General features: G+C 37.4%; 1 protein-coding gene across 2 annotated transcripts in view; it reads right to left on the bottom strand.

Annotated features, from left to right (window-relative positions):
* Positions 1-23,050, bottom strand: part of SNRK (SNF related kinase) — a 46,171-nt gene that overhangs the window by 9,228 nt on the left and 13,893 nt on the right. For both annotated transcript variants that reach the window (XM_076331110.1, XM_076331111.1), the window contains exons 4-6: positions 6,121-6,262; positions 3,334-3,546; positions 2,098-2,232 (exon numbers count right to left, since the gene is read on the bottom strand). In XM_076331110.1, the coding sequence (XP_076187225.1) occupies positions 2,098-2,232; positions 3,334-3,546; positions 6,121-6,262 (490 nt within the window). The remainder of the gene's footprint in view (positions 1-2,097; positions 2,233-3,333; positions 3,547-6,120; positions 6,263-23,050) is intronic.

Here is a 23,050-nt window from a genome sequence, read left to right as displayed (position 1 = left end):
CAAAGGCTTTACTAAAGTCTAGGTAGACAACATCCACAGCCTTTCCCTCATCCACTAAGCGGGTCACCTGGTCATAGAAAGAGATCAGGTTAGTCAAGCAGGACCTGCCTTTCATAAACCCATGCTGACTGGGCCTGATCACCTGGTTGTCCTGTATGTGCCGCATGATGGCACTGAAGATCTGCTCCATAACCTTCCCCGGCACTGAGGTCAGGCTGACAGGCCTGTAGTTCCCCAGATCCTCCTTCCGGCCCTTCTCGTAGATGGGCATCACATTTGCTAACCTCCAGTCAATGGGGACCTCCCAGGTTAGCCAGGTCTGCTGATACAGGATTGAAAGTGGCTTGGTGAGCACCTCCGCCAGCTCCCTCAGTACCCTTGGGTGGATCCCATCCGGCCCCATAGACTTGTGTGTGTCTAAGTGGTGCAGCAGGTCGCTAACCATTTCCCCTTGGATTATGGGGGCTTCATTCTTCTCCCTATCCCTGTCTTCCAGCTCAGAGGACTGGGTACCTGGAGAACAACTGGTCTTACTATTAAAGCCTGAGGCAAAGAAGGCATTAAGTACCTCAGCCTTTTCCTCGTCCTTTGTCACTATGTTTCCCCGACACATCCAATAAAAGGATGGAGATTCTCCTTAGCCCTCCTTTTGTTGCTAATGTATTTATAGAAACATCTTTTATTGTCTTTTACAGCAGTAGCCAGATTAAGTTCTAGTTGGGCTTCAGCCCTTCTAATTTTCTCCCTGCATAACCTCATGACATCCTTGTAGTCCTCCTAAGTTGCCTGCCCCTTCTTCCAAAGGTCATAAACTCTTTTTCCTGAGTTCTAGCCATAGCTCTCTGTTCAGCGAGGCTGGTTGTCTTCCCCGCCGACTCGTCTTTCGGCACATGGGGATGGCCTGCTCCTGTGCCTTTCAGATTTCCTTCTTGAAGAGTGTCCAGCCTTCCTGGACTCCTTTGCCTTTCAGGACTGCCTCCCAAGGGACTCTGTCAACCAGTCTCCTAAACAGGCCAAAGTCTGACCTCCGGAAGTCCGAGGCAGCAGCTCTGCTGACCCCCCTCCTTCTCCAAGAATTGAAAACTCTATCATTTTGTGATCACTGTGGCCAAGACAGCCTCCAACTGTCACATCACCCACAAGTCCTCTGTTCACAAACAACAGGTCCAGTGGGGTGCTTTCCCTAGTTGGCTTACTCACTAGCTGTGTCAAGAAGTTATCTTCACACACTCCAGGAACCTCCTAGATGGTTTCTTCTCTGCTGTATTGTATTTCCAGCAGACATCCGGGAAGTTGAAGTCCCCCACGAGAACAAGGGCTAGCGATTGCGAGACTTCTCCCAGCTGCTTATAGAATATTTCGTCTGTCTCTTCATCCTGGTTGGGTGGTCTATAACAGACTCCCGCCATGATATCTGCCTTCTTGGCCTTCACCCTGATGCTTACCCATAAACACTCAACCTTATCATCACCATCATTAAGCTCTAGACAATCAAAATACTCCCTAGCGTACAGGGCTACCCCAAATCTATTGCGGTATCTTTAAATGGGTGATTAAAGCTATTAATTCAACAGTTTTCCTTAGACAACAGGCATATCAACTGACATTAAAAAGAACATAACGTACAGATGTTTGCTCTAAGCTTGATTTAGGGAATGTTTGGTCCATTAGAAATCAATGCTAACAACTAAACCATAACATCAAATTCAGAGTGATTTCTCACTTATAACTAACTCCCCATCAACATGTTTACAGATTATGCAACTAGATTTTTTCCAGGGACACTACATACGCAATTTGTATGAGGAACTGAAGGTCAATGAACATGCCCTTTCCTAGCAGGTATGAAAACTTACTATTTCAGATACAGACTTCAAATTGATTAGGCATTTCCCAAAAACGGTAGGAATTGAAAATATTATTGGTAACTGATTTCCGAACAGCTTCTGAAGTGTCCACAGCACTTTAAAGACATTTAAAATTTGCAATTAATAAGTATTTTACTTTTTTTAAGGAAGAAGTACTTGAGCAATTCAATAATATTCTCATTAAGCCAGGTTTAAAAAAAAGCAGCCATTTAGGTTCCTAAATTCTCACCTGAACTGAGCTTTGATGTTGCTAGGGCTTGCAGATCTGGTCTGAATTTCTTTCTCTTGTTTTTCTCGCAGAATCCTTTCAGCTAGTAAGAAGTAAGTAGCAGTGATGTGATTGTATTTGTTAGTTTCCAATGCCCTAAGGAAAGTACAAAACATGAAATAAACCATACATCAATGGTTTTTAGAAAATTGGACATGCATCTCACACCTTGCTGTACTTCTCATAGCAGGAAGACCACCTGAAAACAAAACTGTATATTTTTGATGTTTTGACAAGCATGTCTTGGTTTTATGAAAAATAAAGAGCCAACAAATCTAGTAATTTCAACTATAGTTAGATAAGGATATCTTTAGAATATCATCCAAAAAAATGAAGTACGTCTTCCTTTATTGAACATTCTTTAAATGATAAAATTGTATTTCATTAGTGTTGTGCACCAATGGTGGGCTTTCCCACTGGCACGTTCAACCACAAAGTACTAAATTTGTTTATGCAACAACTGGAGGAAAAGCCTTCATTATTTAGGGTGGTCGCATTAAGTTTACAGTAAAATTAAGTTCATAAGCCAGTAAGCATCATTCAGACATTCTAACAGAAAGGATGCCACTGTTAGGCAACTAAAAGCTTAAGAAGCAAGACTGCTGCTTCCCCCCCTCCCCAAATGGTAAGATAGGAACAGTTTTTCCAGCTTAAACACAAACAAATAGAAAAAACAATTAAGTCCTCTTTCAATTTTGGGAATATTTTAGGAATTTGGTCTAATTTAGTCTATTAGAAGAAACTACACAGCTTTCTAGCAAGCTCACTCAATGACAATGACTATTTTGCATTATATAGATAAAAGGAATAATATTTTAAAATTAACAAAGATTCAGGTATACTGGAAACATACTAAGGGAAAAATGCTAGAACTTTATTATCTCCAAATATGCATGAGATATGAAGCACAAGTAAAAAGCATGGATTTCAAAGCAGTTAAGTTTACTCAAGATGGCAAACTACTGCAGGAATCTAACACTGTTCCAACACATTTTCTTGAAGTTTTTCCCGAAGGATGCGTCTACTTAACTATTCCTCATCCTAGAATATCCTATCACAGAGCAAGATTGTAATATTTTGTTTGTTAACTCAGTGGCTTGATATTTAAACACTGAAGTACCCAGGTTCTCATAACATTCTTTAATCAAACATGACAGATGCACAAAACAAACTGCATATAGAAAATTGACAACTTACTCCACTATTGTATCTCGGTCTGCGATATCACCGAGAACCATGCGTTGTATTATACTGTTGTGTTCCTCCTCAGACAGATTTTTATATGACACAAGAGGAATATTGTACTTTGTTGCAGGAGATGGGTCAACTCCTTGGAGCCATGCATGGTTTTCAATCTCTTCCAAAGATGCCCTTCGCTTCGGGTCTCTCTGCAACATCCGTGTAATTAGACTGCAAATAAAAAAATAAATCTAAACAAAATGCACTTACATGTTTAAAAACATGTTTAAAATGTTGTAAGAGCAACATTAGGAAGAAATTTTCTGCTGACAGTCCACATAGATCTTTAGAAGTCTCTACAGTAAACAATGTGATGGGAAATTATTTATTCTCAAAGACATTCCAAATATTGCTGAACTGAAACAAACAATTTACTTATTAAAAAGTATAGATATCAAACACTGCAGTTTTCATTTACTATGCTTACATTCTTAACCTGATTTTTCTGGTTTGTTTGTTCTTAATAGGTCTTATAGGACAACTATCATAGATGGCCTACAGGCTGGTCTGTAAAGTAACAGAAATATAATTTTCTATTATTGCTGCTGTCAACAAGAGTATGGAATGGCAAGATAAGTAGAAATATTTTATTCTGAAATAGCTATCAGACATTTGATTCTTCAGTATCCCTGAAAGAACAGTGGTCTGTTCTATCCATAGAGAAAAAAACTACACACAACACTATCTGGGATGATGAAGTGACAAACCTACTAATGGGTTGATACTGAATGTTTTCAAGTGCTGGAAAGGAAGTGCATAAATTCCCCAACTAAACAGAGAAAGACGACTTGATTAGCACAGCACATCTCTCTTCACTTACTATACATGAAAAATTCTTGGGGGAGGTATTTTTGGCTTTGCACAACAAACAGAACATGGATATACAGTTTTCTTGCCAAGGTTTCAATGAAACTTCATTGCTCCAACATGTGGAATAAAAGTTCTGCAGTTCTCACATAATGTTTTTTATTGCACTAACTGTACTACACCATGCAACTTCAAACTGCAAGGCTGACCACAAAGGTAATCACAATATTTATTTTTTTTTTTTTTTTTAGTATGAGATGATGTATCAAATTAAAAATGGAGGTTAATTCAGACTTCTTAAAATTCTACTGTAAAAAAAAAAAAAGAACGTCGCATATATACTTAGCAGCTGTGGTCTCTGCCTTTACCAAAGGGAAGGTGGGGCGAGACATGAGAGCCTTGATTTTCTTTGCTTTTGTTAATATTATGACAGGAAGGGAACAAACTATATACTTCATTTGACTTTTTTTTTTTAAACTACACCTGTAGTAAAACCACACAAATGCACCACATGTGCCTCCTGCTTTAAGCTTGCTTATGCATCGCAAACCACCAAGAATGCTTTCACTCCAAGCAGGAAGTTTAAACATTCCCAAAGTCTTTTCCCTAAGAAAACCTAACCTATAGAGGACTTGGGTAACTGATGGTACATTGTTGATGCATCGCGTAGAGAAAGCAGATCTACCTGGGCCTTTAAGCAAATTAGCATTAGCCAATATATTAAGCGAAAGGCTGCAAAAAATAAGTTTCCTGGCCTCAGCACAGCATGCAGCATCTCAAGAGATTTACTCGATGGAATTCACTGATAAGAGCTCTCTTTTAAACCTCTTCCTGTATTGCATTTTAAAAGTCTTCCTGTATGTAAAGCTCTTCAAGCTGTTGAGAACACTGATAGCAGCTTTTCCATGTTACTGGAAATGCTAGACACTAATGACAAGACACGAAAACCAGCTATGGCATCATGTGATGCATTAGATTCCTGGACCACCCAGATGAAGTGTCATTATGACCACAGCTGTAACAAATTTCATTCTGTGTCAAATAACAGAATGCTGCTCTAGGTCTTTTGACTGGACCAAATGCATTTTTCAAGCATTTATAAAGGCATCTGGACTTTCATACTGAAAATGGAAAGATACTTTATTGCAGATTCAAGAACCCAGCCAAACATTGTAAAATAGTCTAAGTGATGCAACTGGGACATATATTAAAAGGACTGAAGAGGTCATTAACTAATATGGAAATATGGGAAATATTGGAGCATATAAAAAAACAACAAAAAAGCTGCAGTGAATACTGTGGAAAAACAACACATCAAAATGAGTCGTGATTCCCAAGTGGCATATGGTATTTGCAAACAGAATATTATTCTCCCTTTACTGCCTAGAATGTTGATTTGGAGTTGCAATTTCAGTAGGAGATGAGCAAAACTTGCTGTGATACACTCGCTTTTGACAACTTGTATTTTGAACAGAAATCTATAGGAATCATTACCTTTTTAACCCCTGCCACAAAATACTCTCAGCAACACCTTGTAATTTGTCCAGCAAGAATGGTGGCCAAAGCCAGTCAGTGGTGAGCAGCTTCTTCAATCATTTATAAAATGCATGACAACTGAGACACATAAAAGAAAAATACATTGTGTAAAATCAAAATGAAGTTTCACACAAGTGCGGGAAAAATCTACTGGCAAAAAATATCATGGGATTAACCTTTAATAAGAAGAGACACAAAGAATAAAAAAATGCAATACTGGTGCCCAAGAAACTACTCAATCGATGTGAAGAAACACTAACAACTAAGCAAAAGCAGTAGTCATAATATCTTATTAACAGGCAAGGAATATTCCACACGCTGATAATATGGTATGGGGAACTCCCAAAGGTAATGAGAATCCACTTCTATGAATGCTTCCAAGTTCTTCAGTACTCTACTTACTCTTTACATTCTTTGGACACATGAGGTGGCACTGTGTATTTGCAGTCCATTATCATAGTCAGAGTTTCACTGTCATTTGCTTCTTGAAATGGTGGTTGTCCACAAACCAACATGAAGAGGATGACCCCCAAACTCCATATATCTGTAAATATATAGTACATATTTTAAAATAACTGTTGAGGAAACAGACATAATTACCATCAAAACAGTAAAATATTCTTGAGATGCATACTGGAGTGATTACTGCACTCTGGATTATGAGCATTACTTATGGAATTTGCAATTCCACTGAAGTACAAAATACAGTAGTTCCATTGTTTGACAGCTTTTATGGTTTTAGAGGGGAAAAAATATCAGAATTCATGACTTCAAGGATGCGTAACAGTTTGAGATGCATAATATCTTTGACAGCAAAGCGTTAGATAAAACTGAAGATAATCTGGTCACTCAGAAGACAAGAATTCCTTATCCTTTTGTTCACAGGTAGGCACAGATTATTAAAGAGATTTGTATTCAAAGCACATTCCTTTTTGAAGGACTAGCATAAACCGTTCTCAGTATCGTTTACATGTTACTGTATGAAGTAAGAAATTACAAAGAAAATCACTTATTTCAATGAGACTGAACTAGATACGTTTTTCCTTCAGTAGTGTTGCTTTAAAAAAATTCTTTGCTACTTCTAATGGTAAATAATAAATTAAATCATTTAGGTAAAACTACCTTCTTACACCAATCATATTATAAAGTGTGGGGTGGTTTTTTTTTTTAAATATCCATCAAACGTAACATAATTAACAGTGATCTCTACTACACTCTGGGAGTCTTCTTGTTTCCTTCTAATTCCTGCTCGCGTAAAATAAACATTTAACAACTGTCTTGTTCCCCAATGAAATGGCATACCAAAAGATGAAGAAGCAGCACTTCTGGGCATGAAGCCCTTTAGTTCGTTTCTCTTTACTGTAAAGCTAATATTTGGTTCAAATCTTTATTAAGAGTTTGCCTAGAAGAAAATATTTCACAATCTCACTGCATTCAATACAGGAAGCTTAAATATTGAGAAATATATCATATTTCCAATATATGCTTAGAGAAAAGGCCATGCTCCTAAACTTCAGCTACAACTCCATGCTCTGGAAATTTCGGTGGCAATTTTGGGTCTTACACCCTAGCATTTCACAGATCCGTACCCAGTAAAACCAAACAAACAGCTGAAGTGAGAGAAACGATGGGGTAGAAACCGCCTGAGGGAAGAGGGGCGTGGTCTAGGAAGCAGAGCACGCCAGCTCTGCCCTGGAAGGGCTTGCAAGAGGGAACCCCACTAAGTTACCTACCCAACTGCATCTTGCTTTCTGTGGCCTACTCAAAATACTGGACATGCATTTAACACTGAGGGATGGCTACAATTTCATCGAATAATGTAAATCACACACATTCTTCCCTAGAACAATTACTCATTTTGCTAGTTACAACCCATTCTTCCTATGGTTTAGCTGACAGAGGAAGAGAAACACTACATTGTAATTTTCTTTAGAGCTCTAATTTGTAGTAAGTGTATGCTATTAACTCAGACAATTATTTGACTTCTGTTATGCTTACTGGGGCCTCAATCCTATAAGTACTGAGCATTTTGAGGCCGGTACACCATATCATGTATACCTGCAAATTCAACTTAACTATTCACATGCTTAAGATTCAATAAATGCTTTAATACTTTCGACAGCCTGATGCCAGAAAGCTGAATGTTCTGGAATATAGGATTTTAAAAAGCCTCACAAGACAGAGACAAGAGGTACACCTTTAATTTTGTAAAGCTACTTATGCCTTTCTCCTGCTGTTTAGTTTGAAAGTGGCCAAAAAGTTTTGGTGCATTATCCATCTATAACCACACAACAGATTACAAGAACTCATTTTTGCAAGCACATAAAACGTGCATTTATGCATTTCTATGAACAGTCATCTTTTGGATATCAATGTCCTTCCTAGATTTTTAACTTTGCCTAAGATCTATTTTGTGATACGATCTATCCTAGTGTTCTGTTTGATACTCCCTCCACAATAAAACAGAATAGAATAGAATGCTTCATGTCTCCTTTCAGCATGAAGTATTTTAGAAGAGTCCACATACTATTCATAATTACAGACAATTACGTTTGCTATAATAAAGCAATATACATTGGCTAAATTTAAGCCAAGAGAAAAATACTGGGGAGGGGAGCAATATAATTAAACCATAAGTTAAAAATAAGCATATAAAAAGTTTAAACAGAAGGAAAAAGACAATATTCTAAGAAGTCAAGCTTAAAACAATAAGACAATCCCAAGAAAAGGATAGCAATCACAGCAAGACAACAATTAAAGTTCCATGAAATCATCATATATAGGAAACTCTAGCAGACCTTGATGTTTCAACTGCACTGAGTAGATACCAAACATCCTTAAGTATTTTCTTTTAGAAGCGAGTCTCCTAATCAATTTTCTATTTTACACACATGGCTTCTTTTCTTGGATATACATACACTTTTCTGTATTTCAATTTGGAAGGATTTGTGATGACAGATACTGTTTTAGTTTTCCAAAAGTTATTTAAACAAACATGTATGTACATTTACTTTCTGAAAAGAATAAGAAACTTTTCAGAAACAGTATCCAACTGATCCTCTAAACACACAAAAATAACCATTGTTTGCTATAACACAATGTCCAGTTAGATATCAAGCTACATGTTTTGACAAATAAAACAGTAATTACTGATTAGCCAGCACATAATGGAGAATTTTGTATATTTCTCTTTCACTAGTTACGATATTTTGCACTCCATATCCACAGGTCTTTCCAGGTAAGAAGAGCTACAAATGATGAAATGAAACAACTTATTTGCACTAGGGTAGCAACAACTACACTTCAGCTCATTCTTACACGCTACAGGCAAAGCTTACTAAAGCTTACACTTTTCTGACAAATAGGTATTTTGTTAGCCCGACAGCATAGCAGACACTTATTCTGACGTGACCAAGAAATAACAGTGGACAGAAAATTACATGGCTTTTATTCTCACCATATTTTTATAGCTGTGGCTGAAGATCAACTTCATTGCATCTACAGTCACGGCTACTAAAATAACTCAGCTCAGAGTGTCAAGGACACAGCTGAGCAGCCCAACCAGACTTAAAAGTACACTAATAACTAGGAAGCAAGGAAATAGTGTGCCTAAGTAAGTCTAATCTACATGTGAAGACTGAAGAGAGAAAAATCACTGGAAGACTTAGTGCAGACCTTATTATGTCACAAGACAGATGTTGTCTTGCGGTCATCTTCACAATCCCTCCAGTATCATATTATAGCAAGCCTCTCCTCATTTACAGCAGAGCCAAGTGTTCAGATGTCTGCAGGTGTATTAAGACGACACGTTCAAGAGTTCTGTCTTGCCCCTTCATATGCAGACTCTCCAATCAAGGGGTTGCTCCCTTGTCCATTTTCTGTGCCATGGTTTAACTAGACCCAATCATTTGTTTGCAACTCCACATGCAACTAAAACAAACCAACCAACCTGATGACTGATGCAACATCTTTAATAAGGCTCTCTTTCTGGTCAACTGCAAGTTGCCACTTTGTTAAAGGTAAAGGCACAACGGAAAACGTACGTGTTGCTACAGCCACATCTAAGAAAAAAGAAAAGACTCACAGTTTTTTTGCCCCCCCAAAAAAGTGACAATACTTACTTAGTGAATCTTCCAGCAGCTTTTGTTCTACATGCAAGCGACCAGAGATCAGCCTACAAATCTTTGGTCACAGGTGTTTGCAGAAGTTTTTGATACTCTTTGACTGGAAAAGTTGTGTGATAGCCAAGCTCACTCCTATGTTTTGCCATCCAGCATTTCAGGCAATAATCTATGGGTGTTTGTTTAAAAAAAACCCCAAAACGAACAGTTAATGAATCACCATAATTGTGAATCACAATAATTAGGAGGGGTGTTGCCAGCAGGCCAAAGGAGGTGACCCTTCACCTCTGCTGAGCACTGGTGAGGTCACACCTGGAGTACTGTGTCCAGTTCTGGGCTCCTCAGTACAAGAGAGACATGGACCTACCAGAAAGTCCAATGAAGGGCCATGAAGATGATGAAGGGACTGGAGCATCTCTCCTATGAGGAAAAGCTGAGAGAGCTGGGACTGTTCAGCCTGGAGAAGAGAAGGCTCAAGGGGGAACTTATCAATGCATATAAATACCTGAAGAGAGGGTGCAAAGAGGATGGACCCAGGCTATTTCCAGCGGTGACCAGTGGCAGGACCAGAGGCAACGGGCACAAACTTTAATACAGGAGGTTCCCTCTGAACATCAGGAAACACTTTTTCACCATGAGGGTGACCGAGCCCTGGCACAGGCTGCCCAGGAAGGTTGGGGAGTCTCCATCCTTGGAGATATTCAAAAGCCATCTGGACACAGTCTGGGCAACTGGCTCTAGGTGGCCCTGCTTGAGCAGCGGGGTTGGACAAGATGACCTTCAGAGGTACCTCACTGGAGTATGCAGCACCAACAGGAAAACTATACTTCCTCTTGCCCATGAGAAGCAGGGCATTCTAGGTGTTTATTTGAGAAAGTGAAAGCATGACACAGCACAGCAAAAACTAAAATAACGTTGATAGTGTGAACACACAGAACTTGAACGCTCCAATTAAACCAGCACAGGGTTGTCTCAACTCCGCTTATTATTTTTCACTCCTCGCACCAACCGCAGTGTAAAGGATGGTAAGTGTGAAGGAAGTCGTAAAAAAAAAAAGCTGACAGAAAACAGGAAACAAATTTTCAAAGTAACTTCACTTGAAATATACAAACCCTGCAAGAACAATGGAAAAATGGAACTGGCATATAAGAAGTGGATTATTCACTGATATTTCAAACTACCACAATTATTCAGACAACAGCTGCGTGCAATCCTAAACAAAATAAGAACAGTAACAACAGTACCTTGCCCTTCCCAACCTACCACAAAGTTTCATATTGGTACTTTTTCCAAGACACACACACAACGCTGGATGAAATTAAAAAAAATAGGATTTTTACTGGCAGGTATCAGTTTCCAGGACAACAGAAATCCCTGCCAATTTTGCATTATAAAGTTTTTATTTTGCATGTTTTGAAGCCGCTTATAGCTTGACATAGGTAATAGTACCAAAAAGGGGAAATCATGTCCTCTTTATAAAAAGGATCCATAAACTCGAGGGTTAAAAGTCTTACTTATTTGTAAATATCTCTTCTAAATTTAAATAGGCAACCTACACTGGCAACATGCAAGTAAGTTTAAATATGTTGGTTTGCTAGCCTTCAGCATAACTCAAAATCCAAGGTTTAGAATCTGAAGTCTTCAAAGCAGATATTCCAAAATAATGAGTTAATACCCACATATCATTGTGAAATATTTAAAAGATGAACAGTTAAATTACTATAAGGTACATATATAAGAAATGCTAATGTTTGTACCTGATTTACTAGTTTTAAGCCATTTTATTCATGCAAAAACCAATCCTGTATCTGTGCTTTCCACTTTTCTCTACTGGAGATCCATAGCTGCATATTTTTCAGTCAAATTCAGAAAATATACTGCAAAAAATTAATGAAAATGCTTTCTTTCCTTTAAAGATACAATTTTTGTTCACCCATTTAATGTAATAACCACGTTACATTTTGGAAAATTCTTGGTTTCCGGAATAGCGCAATCTGGCTGAGAGGGGCAAAATTCAAGATCTTTAAGCATGGCTGTCTTTGAGAAATTAGTAGAGGAGAATCAGAGATTATTTTATTATAGTGCTTATTTACCAAATTTTAGTATTTCCCCAAACAATACACAAAGCCACACACAGGAATGTTCTTTACCATGCTATTTTGTGCTGCCATGATCAGCACTGCTCTATTATTCTTTCCTATTAATAAAGGGAAAACTCATCTGTCCTCTGGATTCCAAGGAACCTAAGGAAGATGGAGATATTTTGCACTCAACTGATTAAGTGCTTGGATCAACACTTGGTCGGTACATGCTGCCCATTCTTGTGCTGTACCCTGCTATCGCCGATTTCTGCTCACATACTAGGTGTAGCAAAATGGGAGTAACTCCCTTCTGCTGGGGAGACCATTTCCACCAGCAGAGCAGACAACGGCACCTTCCTCTTCCATTTCTAAATCCCAAAGAGTGTTCTTACCCTATATTACAAAAGGGGGTTTCACTCAAAATGAAAGCCTCAGTCAAGATCTAGTGATCTGATTTGGTCAAAAGCATCAACTTTGACAAAACAGTTGTGTAAGCAGATTAAAAAGATGTTGGAGCAGCAACGAAATAAGAGCCTGACATCTCAAAGCAAGGCTTCTAGAAAGAAGTAGCATCTCTTATTAGACCAGCTAATAACTGGGGAAAAGGGAAAGAAAAATAACTCAAAGTTTAAAGGAACAGAAGTTTTTCTTTTGAACTCCACACACTTGCGAAAACATACTTTTTTTTTTTAGTGAAGGCAGCCCTTATAGCATGTTCTTAATTTGATGTATCTTATGTCAACTCAGGGGAAAAATCCCAGCTGAGAGTTTCCTGCTTTCACACATTATTAGAAGTTGTAGATATATAATATAGTTAAAAGCAAAGATGACAACATCCATTTACATTTTTACCCATTCACTGAATGGCACTGGTTCACTAAAGGGTTGTACAAGCACCAGAGTCAAAAAAACACAAAGGAGAGTGCAGAACTATACGGGCAGGATCTGAATACAGAGCTGCATTTTTGAGACCTGCTAAATGGGCTGCACCATTTAAAAAAAAATCTCACCTTCAGTTCAATGCAAATATGGTTTGACATACAGTATACTCAGCAAAGAACGCTGCAGAGATCTGCCTCTCCTCCACCTTCACACCCCGGCATACCATTTTAAGATAATATATTAGTTACGGTGCTATGTTAATGCTAAAAAAAAGTGTCATGCTTTAGACAAAACCTTTAGATATTGTAATAAACTTACTACTGGATAGCTTAATCAGATAAAGGAGCAGGTTTTGTAAGCAAAACTCCTTGGATTGGGCCAACGAGTTGGCATACATCTGCAGCTATATTCCCTTATCACAGCTCAGAACTCAGGTACCAATGCCAATTCTAGATTTGAGACTCTTAACTGAAGGAACACAGGGAAGAAAAGGGTTACAGAGACCCCACTTTTAGAAGAGCAGTTTTAAACAAGAATTTATTTTTCACAATTTCAAGTTTTTTAGTACTCTCAGTAATTAGCAGTTGAAGGCTTTATGGAAACTGCTTACTTCTCTCCGCCCCTCCAAGGGTTATCCAATTTGCTCTCTGCAGAAAACTGGTAGCAAAGTAGAATTTAGGCCTGACATGCTGCATGAATTTAGCATGCTTATAACCTGTAAAACTTCAAATGATTATGGTAAAGGAAGGCACACTTGTATACTGCTGTGGCCAAACTCAAGGTCTCTTTCAAAAGCACAGTGAAGATCTCAAGACACAATTTAGCCTTTAAATTGGGTACTAGTAACTTGAAACTGCCATTGCTGTAACAAGAATAAAATAAGAGAGATTAGGACTTTTAAAAGCACTAGTAGCTAGCTGCAGTATAGAATATTTTATTGTTTTTAAAGCCATTATTGAATGTTGATCAGGAAAGGACTGTTCAAGCAGGGTTCCTAGAACCATGACAACCAGGGCTGTGTATATGCAACTTCCTTACATAACATGAAGTCACTGCCATAGAAACCAAACTACGTCATTAGCTGTCTATGCTATGCCTGTCTTAAACACAGGGCAGTCAAACATCTGTTACGTTCCAGTTTGTACACTGCACAAAGGATATCCATATTCATCTGCTTAACTACTGAGCTGGGCTTCACCATTTCATTAGCCATTTATTGCTTTCTAAAGTTCCTGATTTACTCCTAAAATAAGCACTACTGATTTCATAAAGTTACAATTTATAGGACATAGGGGATCCTTATAGCTTAATATTTACTCAAATTTCTGCCATTCCTCAGCAGTCAGACACTTGTCACACTTTGGATATGCTATATGAATTTGTGATTTTAAGCAGCTAAAAATATATACTTATTTTGGTACAGACTCATTCACATTTAACTACATAAAGTAAATTGAGTCCATTTATTGAAGTTGTTTATTTCAGACCTTTATGGGAACAAGATTTGTTCCCCTCCTAACTTAACTGCAGAACTGCTTAACAGTTTATAGAGTGTATATTGCTCAGCTGATAAGACAGATCTTTCTACAGAAAGTCTGCTGCTTCAGAAGTGATTTGTAATATTGAGTAAGTTTAATCAGGTTTTGTACATTTCTCATTGGAATGTTTACTATAACAGCTGAACACTACAGTTATCTTCCACTAGAAGCCACTTAACAAGCAAAAAAGAAAACAAATCAACTTTTATGGAGATGAAAGAAATGTTTACATGTTTATTTTGCCACTGCAGAGGTATCAACAGACTGTGGATAAATGAAGGATGGAAATGGACCCCAATTTCCAGCATCGTTGGGAATTACTCTAACCACTATCTCAAGACATTAAAGAGAATGTCATCACTACTGCTGCTACAACCTCTTCAGAGCAGATTTGCAGAAGAAAGCCCAATCCATAGAAACCTGTTGAAGACAAGCCTTGAAAGAGACTCAACGCATCAGCACTTCAATATCAAGTTCTTCTATACAGATCTAAATATGAAAATATAATGTAAAGATCATCAGCATCTCTGCACTTTGGGCATGTTCAGGGCTAGGCAGGAACTGGGCAATATCTGAAGACTGCTGTTTTGAACGACACAAAACCCCATCATGAACTACTTTATTTGGATTAGAATTTAGGGGTGGAACCTTCATTGGGCTCAGGAGTAGGTACAGGCTGATAACTCACAAGGATAACAGTGGTAAGCATGCTTGTTACAAGTTGAAACTTAAGGTCTTCTTCACAACATAGGCTATGGAAAGCAATGAAAACCTCAAATTTGTAGCATAGCTTCACATAATTGTCTGAAGAACCAAAACACAGTTTAAGAGTAAAAATTCACATGACAAGTCAAACACTGCAGAAAACGAGACTTCTATTAAAAACAGTGATGAAAAATTACACACTACAGTATAAAAGGATAAAAGCTGGTATCATACTACTGAATTGTTTGAATGGTTCTTGCTATATTGTTGATATACTTGTGCTTCAAAAGGAGAATAAGAAAAGTATTTCCACCCCGTATAAGCTAAAAAGCTTAGAAAAGTTGTATCCCTTGTATAAGAAGTCAGTAGCAAGATAGTGTAGAATAATGTTGTGTTAACAATTTCAGTATGTCTATGCATCATCACAAGTATTTTTACACTACCATGTGCGCAGACTGCTGGCAAATCTGGAAGATGCTCAAACTGGACCAGTTGTAAAGTTTGAAGAGTACAGGTAAAGAACAAAGATTACTTTTTTGTAGATACTCGATTTTTAGCTGATTGAGCTATTCTTCCATTCTTTAACTTTTCACGAAAAAGGTTTTGAATAAACTTGTGTACTGACCTCTCTAGTTTTCAGAGATGCCACTGTCTGTTAATTCAGCTGGGTTTTTTTGGTCTTTGTAAAATGGGATTTATTTTTCCCTTGCAGAAAGCTGAGGAAGAGATCATCCGCTATCAGTGCTACCATTTTCAAAATTAACAGGCAGAACTGGGTTTTCTCCTTGTTTTAGAGCACTACAAATCCAATTAAAATTACTGTTAGAACACATAGCAGACAAGAGAATTAGGAGAAATCTTTTCCTTTCCCTATCCCTCCAAAAAAGAGCATAAATAACAAATGGCATTTAGCAAATTATTTTCATAATTAGCTTATCTGTCTGATGAAACAGTCTGTTCTATACATGTTATTTTATTTGACTAAGACATGATCATCAGTAACTAGTCTTATCTTTGGAAGCGATTCTTATTTTCATTCAATCTGGCAACTAGTACTTATTTTTCTGTGAAGACAATAGCATGGGTTTTGCTGGTTGCATAAAACTATTAAAATACAGATAAACAGTTGTTTTTTATTTGTTAGTAACTACTGCATCTCAAATTTCAGTAAGGATATTTTAACAAAAAACACCACCATTGAAAGGTCTTACTGAACACATGCCACTGCCTTTATTCCAAAATAGTCTGTTTTACTCTCATTCATCATTTCTGCATTTTGAAATGTATTCTTTCTCCTTTGGTTTCTGTTGCGTAGCCACATTTCAGAAGTTACTGAATCTACACTAAAAACACAAACAAAACCAACATTTTTTGTGTGAACTGACTTTCCAATACTACTCCTCCAGAAAATAATTAGCCAGGATAAAAACCAATATTAATTAGTTAAATGTAGAAGGAAGATCTTCTCTGTATAAAACATGTCCTCAAAATCACTGGACAAGTCTATACAGCATATATAGCTTATGTACATGTTTCACTGCAATGTTTTTAGTCTTTTTTTGATATGTAAATATTAAAGACAATTTGCTCCCAGTATCTAAGAAATCCTTCATAATTTCTGATCGACTATCTTTTCCTAAAGGTTTTAGCTGTAAAATGTATAATTTGTACCTTATTTACAAAAATTAACATCTTCGTACAGCTTTACACACGACTGCAAAACTTGAGCATCTGATTTATAACTAAGTAGTACACCATTGATTTAGGTCCCACCAGATCTGTGTCGCCAAATTAGTCAGCCATGGGCTGAACATAAGTAATCTGAATATTTGCTTGCAAGATACATGAAATGAAGCTTCCTGGCTGTGGAGATGTATTTCTCATAATGAAATCTTGCTCCACAACAGTAGTTTGAAAAATTATGAAAACAGTTCTCCCATGAACACAGTGAGTTGACTAAGAAACATCCCGATACTTAAGTTACAGTTTAGCTGATACGGTAGTAACTGAAGACTATCTTGACAGCTTCTCCTCTGTAGTTTCACTTGGATGAATCATTCTTTGCTTCACCCAGCAGTTTACTGGTGAATGCATTAGAACTTGTGCATAAAGTAACCCAGAATGGAACATAAATTATACTTCATAAATATTAGCTGGCACAGATTTACTGAGAAGTCATCAGGATCACAGACTCCCACCCTTCATTACAGCCCTGTCACATCGTAACTTCACTTCTGAATACAGGGCTCCAATACCTGTAGCATAACACCCTCAATAACTTGAGGCATTAGAAGTAGTTTCTTGTCAATAAAGTAATTAGACTGGGGGGGGGGGGAAGGCAGAATCAAAAGATAGCATACTACATAAAAACTGGACTCCCCTTTCGTTAATAAGTTTTACTACCTGCATACAGATTGCCACAGAACTTAAAAATACATTCTTTGTTAACATGACATGAATATCCTCAAGATTGAAACTTTCTAAAAGTAGTCTACAACCAATTCCTTACATTTGCCCCTTCTAAAAAGTATAAAAAGCTCACTTCTGATAATTTCTCAAATTTGACTCAGTTTTTTCAGCAGTGTGAGATACACAGCACAGCAGGGAGAATGCAGAAAAGCGTGCCCACTAACACAAGTACACAGGAGGAGAAACCAGCAATGAAATACACAAAGTATTATCATCAATTCCTTCTGTTTTGCTTCAAAAAGCATCTGAAGCTGGAAAAGTAGAGCACACAATTCTCCTAAAAATGCACTGGCAATGATACTTGATGCATTTCAGTCAAACGAGTTTCTCTCACATGGGAGGTGAAGTGAGCTAGGCCAAGTTGATCTAACCTAAACTTGCTAACACAAAAAAGGAGCAGGTCCTACCACCTTCCCCCGGAACTCTGCTGGGGTCCAAGCTGCATGCTCCCTTCACCTCCTTTGCACCAGCTCTTCCACTCAATGCTAAGGAATAAACAGCTCTGCTAACCTGGCAGAAGTTAAGCCTGAAGAAAAGTTAACAGTTTTCTGTCAAGTTAGCTGATAAAATCCGTTCATCAAATGGTCAGCCATGCAACAGAGTGCAGCACATGAGAAGGGGTAGCTCTGCACTGACACAAAACAGAAGGGGAAGACCTCTTATGCTGGAAGCAGCTAAGTATTACACTCCTTTAGCTTTCTGCACCCTTTCACCTTCAAGCTCGTTCTTTAATATATCTAACTATAAATCTTCTGAAGTGTTGCAATACAACATTAAAAAGGGAGATTTTCAAAACAAACAATCAGTGAAAAGCTTTTGTAGGAATTTTTGCTTTTCATTTCTGTCAAGTTTGGCTCTAATCTGATTTTGAGCATGCTGAAACTCCAAAATGCTGTCAGGTATGCTAAATGATTCAACACCGTATATGGATTGCAAGTACCTTACCACTTTTTTTTTTAAATCAAGTCTGTCAAATCTAATATTCAGCATTTTTATAGTGTAAAAGGTTACTGTACATACCCACTGGCCATTATGCTTACATTAGTCATTCAGTTTGCGAATAAAGTGCTATACACATGCAGAAACATCAAAACTAGCTCCACACAGGCCAGATAGGGCCATCGGGGCTACTTAGCTATGCTCAAGCAGAAGGTAAACATGGCTGAAGCTTTGAAAGACCAAACGCTCAAGCAACACTATATGCAAGTAAGAAGCCCTTGCAAATGCTTGACGCAAAAACAAAACAAAAGAATTTGGGATCATTCCAACAGAGACAAAGTGGGTCTAAAAGCATTATCATTATCTCAGGAAAGGGAAAGGCATGCATGACAAATCCTGTTTCCTTTAATAATCAAAAATATGACTAGATAATGAATACATACATCCGTTATTATCTTACCATATTGTCAGAAGATATCCAGGTCTGAGCTGTGCAAGAAAGCCAGCATCTAACTACCAAAGTAATGAATGTTATCCAAGTGGTTGGCCCCTGCAACTTCCAAGAAGGCAGCAAGTTGGATTTGGACCACAAACTGCCAGTTGAATAGCACCGAGCTACAGTAACCATAATATTCTTTGTTAGTCACGTCTTTTATGAAGAACATCTTGCCACCATTCTCTCGGTGTTGCTGTGACAACAGACTGCAATGCTAAATAATTGTGATGGTATCTACAATGTTATTTGTGCATTACAGTACCATTCTAGAGGCCTATACTCAACTGGGATAAACAGACAGTCCCAATCTTACAATCTGAATTTGCCTATTTCTCATCCCCAGAAGGATGAATTTACTCTTCTAACATTTCCATGCATCTACGAAATCACATACAGAATACCCGACTACAATAATAAAAACTTATCAGAAGTGTCAATGTCTTCCAGAATTACTGTAGCCTACACAGCATTTAATACTTTGTAGAGATGCCAAGCAGTTAAAATAGAACTTGCTCTCCTCTGAAAGAATCAACTAATCTGAAAAACTGTAATTAAACTTTATCACCTAGGAAAGAGGTGATTTCTATTTATTCAATGATCCAATCTCTGTTGATGCTGGTAGAGCAAAAGGAAAAGTATTACCAGAAGCATGCTTTATTCTCTCTCATCTGTAGTTATCCACTTTTCTATACTGCTGGAGTTCGCCGATTACACCACTGCTCTAGACAGAACTCTGTCTGATCTAAAATAATATGTCCATTTGATTTACGAAATGAACTTTATGTGCAACAACAGTCCTCTCTCTTTCCTCTGACTAGAACAAATTCTAATTAAGTGTGAAAAAAACATGGGAAACTACAAGCAACAGAACTTCATTATCTAACTCACTCAGCTTTTTGAAAAGCCCTGGGAACATATAATCATTGCCTAATATTCCTCTTGCATCATTTTAACTACAGCCTCAAACGGAAATGAGAGACCTAAATTAACTAGTCTCTTTTCAAGTGTGAAAACTTTTAACTAGCATCACAAAGGGGAGATTAATCCCTAAACTAGCTGAAACAGTTACCTTTTCATAAAGCAAGCTTTTCCATGATATTTATTAAGCATATAACTTAATAAAAGACTTGCCCTGAATATTTCAGCTCTTTGTAGCAAGAAAATGTAAAGTCTTTTCCTTTATATACTCATTCTAATATTATTCACAAGAAAAGCCATGTTTGTAGCAAAGGTCTTTGGCAAAAAAACCCCATCATATATCTTGATCAATTTTTCTTGCAATAATTTTTGCAAATATAACAATTTTAGATAAGTGAAAACAGGTGTGGGGGTTTAAAATATTATAATGAATGCAAATGTACCTTAACATGCACAGAGTATAAGCAGGGCAATCCTTTTTAATTCGGCATTTTAGTAAATTGAATTGATTTTCAAGCAGTCAGATGCTCACAAAGGGGCAGGACCATGTAGTTGCACTGCAGAAAGCATGACCTCCTTTCTCATAAGCAACTAGCTTTTAGATTGGTTCAGCTACAATGTAATTTCATCCTACATGGCAAAAAAATCTTTGCCATTGTCAGTCATTATTCTTGCAATATTAATAGCCCTATTCAGCCAATAGCTGAATGAGCTCACAGCACTTCACTGCTATTTCAGGCTATATGTACACCTTGCACATCAGTAGCATCAAAATGTAACTGATGTAATTTCTCTTCTTTTGAAAATGTCTCCTTCTGAATTTATACATACTTCTAGTCCACACATATGACCTCATCTTACCATGAAAGTTTATCTTTAGAGGTTAAAAAAGGTTTGCACAAGCTGATTTCTCAGTTGCATAACTACATGGTTAGTGATAAATTTGCTAAACATACATTCTTTTAAGATTCTACATTTAACACTCCATTTGCGGGAAGGGGAGAAGGAAGGCTTTAAAGAAGCCCCTAATATTTCCCCCCCCCCCCCCCCCCCCCAATCTTTGCATTTAAAAATACACAAATAAGTCATATTTAGAAACATTACATAGTGTATCTTACGTTTTTACCCACAGTTAGAAAAGGAAAATCCAGACTCTTCAAGGTGATTATCTCATTGGCAACTCATAGTAAATTTTGGTATTTTTATTCTGTAGCTATTGTATTGTCAGTACTTTAGAGATTTTGTAGTGCATTACAAAGTGATGAAAACTGAACCACTAAAAAAGTTAGAATACAAGCACTGCAATCTGTCAACTAGGACAGAAGTTCTAGTATCCAGTAACTGAGACAGTATACTGGGGAATAAGCAAGCAAAACCTAACCACTAATGTGTATTTAAATACTCTCAGAAATAGAACTTAACTAGCATCCTTAAACATCGGCTAGAAGAAATTAATTTTTTCTAGTTTTTCTACTGTTCACATCAATCCACTCTGTATTAGCCAGACCTCCTCCTCTATGAATCCGTTCAGCCATTTTCTTCTAGTATTATTCAGAAGTTTACCTACCTAATTGCTTACAGAGTCCTCTAAGAAACATTTTATGTGGTGCCACTGTTCTTACGTTTATCATTAAGAGGTCCAAAGTGTGCTTTGTTAACTATGTAATTCAATTTGGACCATCTGGTCATAATGCTCCTAATGTCCCCCGTTCCCCGCCATTAATCCCCATAGACCTCCTTTCTTCCAAGCATCTTCAGTTGGGCAGCAATATCAAAACTTCATTTTTTGCTCATCCTCCAAAATTTGACTGCTACTCTGTTTTTCAAGAAATAATTCATATAAGGCACTGTACAGAATATTTAACAAATGCACTTTTCCATCTAGTTTCAGAGGCCACTGCAATCAGTTACATTCATGCTTCAGGAAATTCAAAATAAAAAGACATAGAAGAACACAGAAGAACTCAGGAGTTAGGATCTCTAGTTTGCCACTAATAAAGCCAGAACCAACTCATCTAGAACATTTGACTCTAAATAGAAATCATTTTGTCAAGCATCACTGTAGCATCAACATAGATTTGCAAAACCACAAATCGCATAGACATGTAAAATTCCTAATTATAGCACACTTGAGAAATTACTTTCAAGTCCAGAAAACCCACAGTAAAATACCTATTCCAAGTTAGAAGCCATGAAGTGACATACAAATGTTTAAGCAAAGACCGTAAGATCTACTAACTTAAAATATTTGTATTAAAAATAACGCAAGAATTTTACTTCAACAGTGTGCAGGAATACCTTGTCAGCATACAAAATTAGCCGATTGTTTACCTCAGGTAAATTCGCAAAAAAATGGACAAGTCAGTCTTAAACCATCACTACAGCCACTACTATAACCATAGCAAAACACACACACAGCCGAGTACAGAGTCCTAACGGGTGTTATTAAGACAGTAAAAGTATCAGATACTGGGCACACAAGAACAAGAGGCATGTTGTCTACAATAAGCTATTTTTGAAGCATCATTTGGAAGTATATGTATCTAAATTTGTTGGAGAAGTGAGTTCTTCCTCAACTAACAGATATAAGCAATCTGTATGACTACAGGACATTATTCAGTGACACTATCAATGTTCACAGCTATTTTTAAAAAAAAACTCTAAGTTACTTCTAATAGCATATGCAGTAGACCTAACAGAGACAGTAAGAGTCTGTAGTAGTCTGTCTAGCACACTCCACTTTCCAGCTAGAACATGAAGACTAATTTACACATTACTATTTCTCTTACCTTTTAAACAATTGGGAGCAACTGAGAACTCACCCCCTACTTTCAGTTCTCAGACAAGAAAAGGGCAGAGAAGGTGAAGAGGGAGTTCAAGCCTTCCTTAATTTCCTGTCTCCTCCTTTGACAGCCAAGTTAGTACTTAATAAAAATGGATTCCTACCACCTTGCAGCAGAACATGTAAGCAGCCTGGGCTCACCATGTCATTCTTATTGGCTAAGCTGAGCAAAGAAAATCACTGGGTCGTTGAGGTTGGGGGGGGAATGTTAAAAATAAATTAAAAACAGGCACTTTTCTGAAAAGCAGATGAGTCCTCTAACAAAGGAAGTACAAATATACACATTGCTTTCACATTATTATTAATAGAAAAGTTAATTACAATGTATACAATTGCATCAT

Source organism: Aptenodytes patagonicus, chromosome 2 (assembly GCF_965638725.1).
Source record: "Aptenodytes patagonicus chromosome 2, bAptPat1.pri.cur, whole genome shotgun sequence".
NCBI classification, from domain to species: Eukaryota; Metazoa; Chordata; class Aves; order Sphenisciformes; family Spheniscidae; genus Aptenodytes; species Aptenodytes patagonicus.
The sequence above is the reverse complement of the archived record's forward strand: the minus strand, read 5'-3'. Positions and strand labels throughout refer to the sequence as shown.